This window comes from Phoca vitulina, unplaced genomic scaffold, assembly GCF_004348235.1.
Source record: "Phoca vitulina isolate PV1807 unplaced genomic scaffold, GSC_HSeal_1.0 scaffold2, whole genome shotgun sequence".
NCBI lineage: Eukaryota > Metazoa > Chordata > Mammalia > Carnivora > Phocidae > Phoca > Phoca vitulina.
Window position 1 is genome coordinate 11,041,841 of NW_022589705.1, and position 9,747 is coordinate 11,051,587.

Below are 9,747 nucleotides of genomic sequence, written 5' to 3' on the forward strand. Positions count from 1 at the left end.
TAGCCATACTGTATGGAATCTGCAGACCCTCAGACTCCTCTTTCTCCTCATATCCACATTCTCTTCCGCAGAGGTTTCGAACACTGTCCTTTTGTCTAGAGTCTATGACAGAGCTGAATTCAACTCTATCTAGTGCCTGGTGCTGAAAGAGATGCTGAACATGACTTGCTCTCTTCCTCTCTGCGCTCTCCGGTATAAGTTGGAAAACAGGATGCACATCCATCACAGAGACGCAGACAGCAGAACACATAAACACGTACATAGCTAAGTAAAGACGGAGCACTAAGACTTGAGGGCTGGGAGATACTGAAGAAACTGGAGCGGTCTCATTAAGCCCTGGGGAAAGAATAAAGGTGAGGTGCCCTTTCCTACACTTTTGTTTTCATTCTTATAACAAGTAAGATATTAAAGGCATTCTGTGATGGAATCTGCAAAAGATAGCAATTCCTCCCATCCTAGCTAGGATGGGCATGGTGCTCTTCCCACCAAGAGCTGGAGTCTATTTCCCCTCCCCTTGAACCTGGGCTGAGCATGTGACCTACTTTAACCAAAAGAATATAGTGGAGGTGATGCTGTGCCAGTCTGGGCCTAGACCTCAGTTTCTGCTTTTGCTTCTGGAAGTCAGCTCCCATGTAAAGAATCTCAGGACAGATCACTGAATTAGGAGAGGCCACATGCAGGACAGCCAAGCATCCCAGCCGACAGCCCGAACCACAGCCCTAGATATGTGTGGCCACCTGAGACCCTTCAGCTCTAGTCAAGCCCAGTCTACTCCCTGTGGAGCAGAGAGAGGTAGTCCTTGCACAAGCCTGGCCAAACTGTAAAATCATGAGATGAATGGTTGCTGTTGTTTCAAGCCATAAAATATTGGAGTGGTTTGTTACACAGTAATATGTAACTGAAATAGCCTTCTCTGCATCAGATACTGAATGTCAGGCTTTATCTCTTTTAATTTTCATTTTTCAAATGAGGAAGTCGAAGTTTATAAATTGCTCCAAGTCATGCAGCTGGTAGTAGCAGAGCTGGGATTTGAACAAGATCCGCCTGACTTCAGGCCTTCCCTCTTTCCCCTCCTCTCTTTCACCCAGTGACCCTCACTGTAGTGAGTCTGGGTTGGGATCATGGGTTTAAGAAAGAAATTTTTTTTTTTAAGATTTTATTTATTTGTCAGAGAGAGAGAGAGAAAGCACAAGCAGGGGGAGCGGCAGGCAGAGGGAGAAGCAGGCTCCCCGCTGAGCAGGGAGCTCGATGCGGGGCTGGATCCCAGGACCCTGGGATCATGACCTGAGCCAAAGCCAGACGCTTAATGACTGAGCCACCAGGTGTCCCCGAAAGAGAAGATTTCTAGGAGGCAGTATTATCTTAGGCAAGGCTTTGGGCGGGGCGGGGGTGGGGGTGTTTTGGCTGAGAAGAGTGAGAAGGGCTTTTTGTTCACACCAAAGGTCTATTTTCAGTTGAGACAAAGTGTCTATTCCAGCCTTTCTCAACTGGAGCACTATGAGAATTAAGCCCCAGTGCCTCCATCCATTGCATGTCATAAATTAACTTCTTCTATGCATTCAGAACATTACTAGTTATGTAGCATCTTGGGAAAATTGAGAAAGTAGCCACACAAATTATTTGTAAGGTCTAATGCCCTTGCTGAGAATGTTGTGTTGGAGAGAGTGGGGGAACCAGAGTCCAGGGCCAGATAGTCATGTACGCAATGGCCAAGAGGCCTCCCTCCAGCTGAAGCAGGGCCTACGTCTGGAAGGAGTGGAATACTCCGTTATGATGCCCGAAGCATCAGTTAGACCTCTGGCCTCAGCCCACAGCCCCATGCCTCTGCTGTCTGTTGAAGTACTCAAGGACCATCCCTTACAGTTCATCTATTCTGAACCTTCATGATGAAGGAATAAAATCTTCACACTGAACAAGACTTCCAGTCACAGTGACTCTTTGCACATTCAAGAAGGATTGCCCTGGAATCCTTACTTTTATCATTTATGCATTCAACACTATGGAGTGCCTTCTGAACTAAGGCCTACCACATGCCTGGGAGGGGGTGTGATCTCTTTGTTACTTCATTTATTCACTATTTATCCAAAATCTTAAACATCTGTTCATATGTATCATTTTGGGGTTGAGCTAACATGGACAAACAATTCCCAGAGTAGTGGCCTTATGCTGAGTAAGAACTCTTGTGCCTGAAATCTCTATTTTCTGATTTTGTTATTATTTTGTTGGAGGAGAAAGTAGTTCGGTTGCTTTTTTTTTTTTTTTTTTTTTTGGTGGTACTGCAACAGCTTTCAGAATCATAATTTGATAACAGGAATTTTTTTTTTTAAAGATTGTATTTGAGAGAGAGAGACAGAGCACAGTGAGAAGAGAGGCAGAGGAACAGGGAAAGAGACAAGCAGACTCCCCACTAAGCCCCAAGTGGGGCTCGATCCCAAGACGCTGGGACCATGACCTCAGCTACAGGCAGACGCTTAACCAACTGAGCCACCCATGGGCCCCTCAAGAGGAGTTTCCTTAGGAGAAACTAACTGCCAATTTGCTAAAACTGCCTCCCCCACTCACCTGAGATTGGGTGAAGAAGCAATTGCAGGGTTTCCCTGCTCAGGCCGCTCCCAGGCAAAGCAGGAAGGCAGTTACTGAGCAGCTTCTCTCCGTCCATTCTACTTTGCCACCACCTGCCTGGAGAGAGGGGAGCTACTGGCTCCCGTCCTCCCACCTCCCCGGAACCTGAATCCTACAAGCAACTGCAATTCCGCCTTCGCCAGCCAGCCTCCAGAAAACCAGGCCATCCTCTTCTCTCAGCTCTTCTTCACGCAAGTCTGCGCAGTTCTGGGCCTCCCCCACCCTGCCCCTCAGCACCCCACTAAATCCCAAGGCCCCTTGGCGGGCTGTGGCATTTATTACGCTGACAGCTCACGCCTGCAAACCTCACAGCTAAAAACTAGGAAGGAAACCCCACAAAGCCTGTAAATAGCCAAGATAATGGTTATAAACCCTGGCGACCAAAGCTCTCCAGCCATTCTTCTAAAATTTTAGAACATTTTTTTTTTTAAAGATTTTATTTATTTGACAGAGAGAGACACAGCGAGAGAGGGAACACAAGCAGGGGGAGTGGGAGAGGGAGAAGCAGGCTTCCCACGGAGCAGGGAGCCCAATGCGGGGCTCGATCCCAGGACCCTGGGACCATGACCTGAGCTGAAGGCAGACGCTTAACGACTGAACCCCCCAGGCGCCCCTAGACCATTTCTAAGAAGCCCTGGCAGCTGGTGGCCCAGCCTAGTCACAGGCAACCACTGGGAAACAACAAAAAGGAAATCGCTAATAAGTAGGCCTAAGCATTTTACAAACACAGCCTTTAGCTTAGACGTAGCAAGGTACAAACACGCTCAAAAGCCCCTGAGGCACGCGGCCGCGAACGCGACTGCCTAGTTCCCCTCCCCGCGGAGCGCCACTGACGGGCAGGGTCCTCGCTCCGCGGGCAAACGGGCGGCCACATACACTCCAGCCTGCTGCCTCGTGACGGGGGAGTCTCGGCTGAATTGGACCCAAACCTCCCCGTCGGAAAAGCCTGTTGTTTGTTTTTCTTTTTTTTTTACACCTCGGCTACCTCGAGTTCCGAATGTTCTCGCTTAAAAAGATGATGGAAGATGTACTTCTTAGAGAACCTCAATATACCTAAAATGTAAGTATCCAGGTTCTCCCGCAACTTGGAAAAGTCACACCTGAGGAAACCTGGCAAACGCGGGGTTTGCAAACGGAGTAACCCGCCGGCAGCGAATTTCCTCAAGTGCGGCGTTAGTCTTAGGGCGGGCGCGCGCAGGCCGGGCGGGTGAGCCCCCGGTCTGCCCAGCTGGGGGAGGGGGCGGAGAAGGGGCGGGGCTCGCCGGGCGCGAAGCCTACATTCATTGGCCAGGTCCCTCGCGCCCCGCCACAAGGCCCCGCCTGCTCCGAAGGGAGGCCTCCCGGGCACGCGCGCGCGCTCGCGGACTCCCCGCTTCAGCCCTCCGGATGGAGTCTTTCTCAGAGCCGCTCTCCACACAGCCCCCACCTGTAGACTTCCGGCCGGCTGCCTGTCGCCGCCCCGCCCCCGAGGGCAGGGGATGCTGGGATCCGCCAATCACTGGGCGCCTGTGGTAGGAGTGGGTGGAGCCTGAGAGATTCGAAAGGAGCCCCACCCCCTCGGGGCTGATTCCCGGGACTAAGTGGTGGGAGGCAAGCACCTTCGGCGAGAGGTGAGGTGGGGCGGAAAGTAAAAACGCGGTGTGGGCTGGAGGTGTGGTGTGGGCGTGGTGCCGTGGGAGTGGAAAGGTGATCTGGGGAGAGGAAGAACCGGAGGATGGTGGCGGGGAAGAAGAAAGGGCGTGCGGACCAACCCCGGTGAGGAGAGGCCAGGCTGTAGGGGGGCGGCAGGGCAACCTGAGGAGGGGGGATGTGCGCTCTCCGCACCTTCCCCGGAGGTAGCAGGGCTGAGTTACAGGGGCAGGTGCTACTCCTGGGACCCTTGCTTTACCTCCAGCGTGATCCCCAACCCCTGGCTTGCACCCTGAGTCTAGCTGGGAGCCTTGGGCAGGATGGAGACCTGAAGAAAGGGGTATTTTCTCTCCAGCTCAGGTCTAAGCTGACTCGTGCTCCTACCGGCTGGAACATGGAAGATTTGGAGGAAGGTAAGGAAAGGAAGGAGGGAAGAATGAGGCGCTGCGACTGAGAGCCGTGTTAGTGACCTGAGGCTGGCATTCATTCCCTCCTCCCCTACAGATGTAAAGTTTATCGTGGATGAGACCTTGGACTTTGGAGGGCTGTCACCATCTGACAGGTACCATCCTCGTTAACCTACTTGCTTTCCTCCAACAATGCCTCTCTGTCTCTAACCCCCTACTGCTGAATTATTGGTCTCTGGGGTCTGGGTTGGTAATGTAGCAAGGTTGGGTGCCCTGCGGCTGCTGGGGGACTTGTTGACATGGGCCTCAATGACACTACTGGGGGAAGGGAAAACGGATAAGCTGGAATGAGATTTCAGGATGTTAAGAAAAAGGGTAAGTGGATTTGCTGCGTCTTCGTCCTGGCGTCATTTCCAATGTCGGTAAGGGCTAACGGCCTATTAGGCCTCATAGAACCAGGCGTCTCATCACCTAGAGGCCAGATCTCCCAGCCAGCGTGGGCATCAGGGTTTGGGTTGTATCCCTGGCTCTGTTGTGGGGGGGGGAGGGGTGCCGGGTCTCCTCTGCACGGGCCCCCGCTCTCTTCTGTGTGCGCACGGTGCCTGGTTTGTTTTCTGTCTCAGTCGTGAGGAGGAGGATATAGCAGTGTCGGTGACTCCAGAGAAACCCCTCCGAAGAGGACTTTCCAATCGAAGTGACCCAAATGCAGTGGCCCCAGCCCCCCAGGGCGTGAGGCTCAGCTTAGGCCCCCTTAGTCCAGAGAAGCTGGAGGAGATTCTCCACGAGGCCAACCGACTGGCAGCCCAGCTGGAGCAGTGTGCCCTGCAGGAGCAGGAGAGCCCGGGCGACGTCCTGGGGCCTCGCAAGGTGAAGCCCAGCCCTCGGAGGGATACCTTTGTGCTGAAGGACAGTCCCGTCCGAGACCTGCTGCCCACTGTGAGTTCTTTGACTCGGAGCACCCCCTCCCCAAGCAGCCTGACACCCCGACTCCGGAGCAGCGATAAGAAGGGGGCAGTCAGGGCTCTTCGGGCAACATCTGGAAAGAGGCCCTCCAGTGTGAAGAGAGTAAGTTTGGAGGGTCTGGGTTGGATGTGTGCCCTCAGACACAGTGTGTGACTTGGTACAGCCATAGAGTTGGTAAAATGGGCTTAGTAAAATTCTACCTCAGAATTGTTGGAATTAAGCAAAATACTGTAAGCAAAGCAGTTACCACAGCGTCTGCACATATCTTGGTAAGTGTCTATAATAAGTTCAAGATAAATGGTATTGGTGAGGATGATGTTGGCAGCTAACGTCTGCCCTTCCTTACTGGGATGTAGGCAACTCTCCACCTCTATTTCTCAAACAGCCAGCAGAACAGATTCTTTTTCCATTCTAGTTCTATTTTTTCTCTCTTTGTATTTCAGGAGTCACCCACTTGCAATCTGTTCCCTGCATCCAAAAGCCCAGCATCTTCTCCTCTTGCCCGATCCACTCCTCCAATCCGGGGCAAAGCTGGGCCCAGTGGGAGAGCAACAGCAAGTGAGAAGGCTTGGGCAGCAAAGCTGTGGGTGAATGGGAGGGGGGAAGGATGTGGAGCTGACCCTCTCATTCCTCTACTCCTTTCCACCAGGCCCGCCTACCCCTGTCAGACCAGTCTTGGCCCCACAGCCTTCTACCAGCAACTCTCAGCGCCTTTCTCGGCCACAGGGAGCAGCTGCTAAGCCTTCCAGTCGACTGCCTGTTCCCTCAGCCATCCCCAGGCCTGCCAGCCGAATGCCACTCACCAGCCGGAGTGTACCACCCAGCAAAGGTGCCCTGCCTCCAGCTTCTCTGCCAACTCGAAAAGGACTTCCACGACCAAGTGCCGCAGGGCACAGAGGTGAGGAAGAGTGGACATAACAGTTGGAAATCAGGGGGAAGAATGCTTACCCTTGCCCAGCTTGGATGTACCCTCCCAGAGCTGGGACCAGGGACCACTTTCTCCATTTTCATTACCACTCAATTTGAAGATGGGGAGACTAAGTGAAAGAGAGGATGTGGGTCTGGGCAAAGAGTCTGAACCATGGTTTTCAAATACCTTGTGTTTTTGACCTTGGGTAGGAAGAAAGGCACTAATCCCAAACTCACTCTGAGAAGGTCGCTTGAACTCTCTGCTAATTCATTTCTTTTGTCAACCCCCATCAAGTTCCCATTTCCCAGCGACCAAATCTTCCCGTCCCTGGTGCCACTCGAAGCAATCTGCAGCCCCCCAAGAAGGTTGCAGTCCCAGGACCTACCAGGTAAGACTGGTTGAGATGCTCTCTCCCCCCTGTCATCTGGGCTTCCAAACTGTTATGCACACCAGCCCTGAGTCTTGTGTGGCAAGATGGGGATGAGAAGGGGAGCCTGGAGAGGCAAGGAGTCCCATTTCTTCCTTCCCTGAGAAACTTGATCTCAGCTGGGTGACAAATGGGCTTGAGGAAGAGGGACAATTTAAAGCAGTTCTTCCTTCTGACTCCTTAGGTAAAGAGATCAGGACAGCAAGCAAGAATTCAGTAGCAAACCACTGCCGTCACTGCCTGGACTCACCTCTACTCGGCCTCCCAAGCCCTCTCATGGAAGACAGGCCCTGACTCTAGCAGATTCTGGCCCAGGAGCAGGAGAAAGAGATGACACCAGGGCTGGTGGCCCAGGAGTAAAGAGATGGGAGATGGGATGGATTAGGGTTGAGCTGGAGGGGAATCAAACCCTGTGGGTTGAAAGAGGATTAGGGAAAAGAGGTCGCCTCCTGACAGTGAAATTAACAAGCAGAAAATGAGAAAAGCCAGAGAGTAGTTTGTGCTCATCCACCCCCACTCTTGTGTTCAGTCCCAGAGGGTTTGATCTTCTTCCTAGGCATTGGTTCACTGGACATTTACATGTGAATGGCCTCTGTAGCTAACCTCCCTGCTCTCTGAGGAGTGGCCCTGAATTGCGTCCAGGACGCAGGCCTGTTTGGAGAGACAGAGGCAGGCACCTGGTCTCCAGAACTTGTTTCCTGTAAATTCTCTGACTCCTAAGAGGCCAGTTGATGATAAGCTTACATTGGTCGGTGTTTTTCTAAAATAAAATGAATGTATTTTTCTAATCTCTGTATATGTGAAAGTAAATTCTCCAATTTCAAACAGATTTGTAGTAAACTCCTGTGTTATTCCGATGAGGGAGCCAGGACAAGCATCCCAGGCCCGGGCCTAATTAGGCTGAAGGGGCTTGTGATTCGGAACAACCCGCCCTCCCTTTGTTGGCATTAGATGGGAACAAGCTACATTGTTCCGGGATACATGTGTTACTAAAAGGTCCAGATCAAGTGAAATATGTGAGCGAGGCTATCAAGGCAAGGTCTTGGTCAAATTATTACCTATATTCTAAGCTTGGGTGTCTTTCCTGGCAAAAGCATGGAGCCTTCTGAGAATGCCCTCAGCATCTGGTCTGCTGTACTGATGAGATGAGGGGGCCCTTTGGTGGGTACCCTGGTCTTCAGTTTTGCTGCCTCAGCGGAAGATGCTGGACACCTCATCACATTCTGCCTTATATCATTAGAATTGGTGGTCCTAGACTTGAGGGCTGACACCAGGCCTTATAAACCTCTGCCGTGCCTAGTGTTATGATTTGTATGTGGCAGAGAATTTCATTCATTTGTTTAAAAAATAAATTTGAGTGCAAGGCGGTGGGGGGGCGGTTGGTGAACAAAAGAGACTCTAACAGATTTCACTAAGGGTCTCCCTTTTCTCACAGCCTTTGACTCTTGCAACCAGAACCAATTCAATTCCTTGCGAGGTTTTTGGGGTTTTTAAGATTTATTTATTTGTTTTAGAGAGAGAGAGCTGGGGGAGGGGGCAAGTAGGGGCAGAGGGAGAGGGAAAGAGAGTCTTAAGCAGACTCTGCTTAAGCAGAGTCTTAAGCAGTCTTGGAAGCCCAGATTTGGTCGCTGGGAAATGGGAACTTGATGGGGGTTGACAAAAGAAATGAATTAGCAGAGAGTTCAAGCGACCTTAAGAGAGTATGAAAAGGATACTCTCCTGCCACCTGCCACTCCACTCTGCTCTAAGCGTGGAGCCCGAGGCGCGGCTCAACACGGGGCTCAATCTCACAACCCCGAGATCACAACCTGAGCCGAAACCAAGAGTCAGACGCTAGACAGACTGCGCCACCCAGGTGCCCCAATTCCTTGTGAGTTTTGAGAGAACTTCCCTCTTTGAAGGCTGGGCTATGACTTAAGGAAGCCAGTAGGCAACTGAACAAAGGGAGTGGAGTGTCAGCTGGTGCCCCCCGCGCCCCACACATATATGCCCATCAGCACCCGTAGGCACTGAAATGTCCTTCCCCAGACAGAGGCCCTCCACTGCTGTCTCCTTCCTATGGCTGATCGTCAGGTTCAATGAACATATTCACCTCTATTACAGTGGCAGCCGCCTAAGCATTCGCCCCTCTCCCTGAGCCTCTTGCAGCAACTCCTACAGGCTCTGGGAGTCGAAGAATTGAGCTAGGGGAGGGGATGTGGAAACACACTATTTGGCTCTGGAGAAATTTGGCAGAGGCAAGAAAACCTCAGGTGTGTTCTGCAGCTGAGTCCTGCGCTGGCATCTGGTGAGCAGGGCCCTTGGTGACTCCCAGTGGGACCGAAGCTCTGGAAGGCCAGCGCGCCTAGGCAAGCCCTGAGGTGTGGCCAGCAGATGGCACGTGTGTGTGGCTTGGGAGGCAGACCCGTGTGCTGTTGCCACCTGGTGGCCGGAAAGGACAAGGCATGTTCCCTTTGCCCTTGGTCAGTCTTGAATTTCATAACCCCCACCTGCCCCACCCCCATCCTGCTCCAAACCTGCTTAAGCAACATCCAGTAGACTTTGCCGGCTAGGGAGGAGGCCCCCTGCCACAGCGGCCCTTCTTGCTCAGCTGCCTGCTTACTTCCCTTTGGGGCTGGCTATTTTTCTCTGTATGCGCTCTACCCCCACCCCTCCCCAGGAGCAACAATGCAGGAAGCCAACATTTACTGGCCTCTTAACTATGCACTGCGAACTGTTCTAAGCACTTTACATGTGTTAACTCATTTAATTCTCATAAAAGCTCAATTAGGCAGATGCTATTATCATCC

General features: G+C 52.0%; 1 protein-coding gene across 4 annotated transcripts; it reads left to right on the top strand.

Moving 5' to 3' along the window:
* The first annotated feature begins 3,982 nt into the window (after positions 1-3,982).
* Positions 3,983-7,781, top strand: PSRC1 (proline and serine rich coiled-coil 1). Of its 4 annotated transcripts, none has more exons than XM_032416044.1 (8): positions 3,983-4,232; positions 4,607-4,664; positions 4,756-4,813; positions 5,282-5,723; positions 6,065-6,208; positions 6,401-6,519; positions 6,826-6,919; positions 7,143-7,781. In XM_032416044.1, exons 2-8 carry the CDS (start codon positions 4,646-4,648, stop codon positions 7,176-7,178), a joined length of 912 nt encoding a protein of 303 aa, XP_032271935.1. In that variant the 5' UTR covers positions 3,983-4,232; positions 4,607-4,645; the 3' UTR covers positions 7,179-7,781. The 4 variants fall into 4 exon arrangements, with proteins under 4 accessions (XP_032271935.1, XP_032271905.1, XP_032271916.1 ...); XM_032416014.1 differs by having other exon boundaries at positions 3,985-4,232; positions 6,065-6,179; positions 6,271-6,519; XM_032416036.1 differs by lacking the exon at positions 3,983-4,232 and adding an exon at positions 4,269-4,377 and having other exon boundaries at positions 6,065-6,179; positions 6,271-6,519.
* The last annotated feature ends 1,966 nt before the right edge of the window (positions 7,782-9,747 follow it).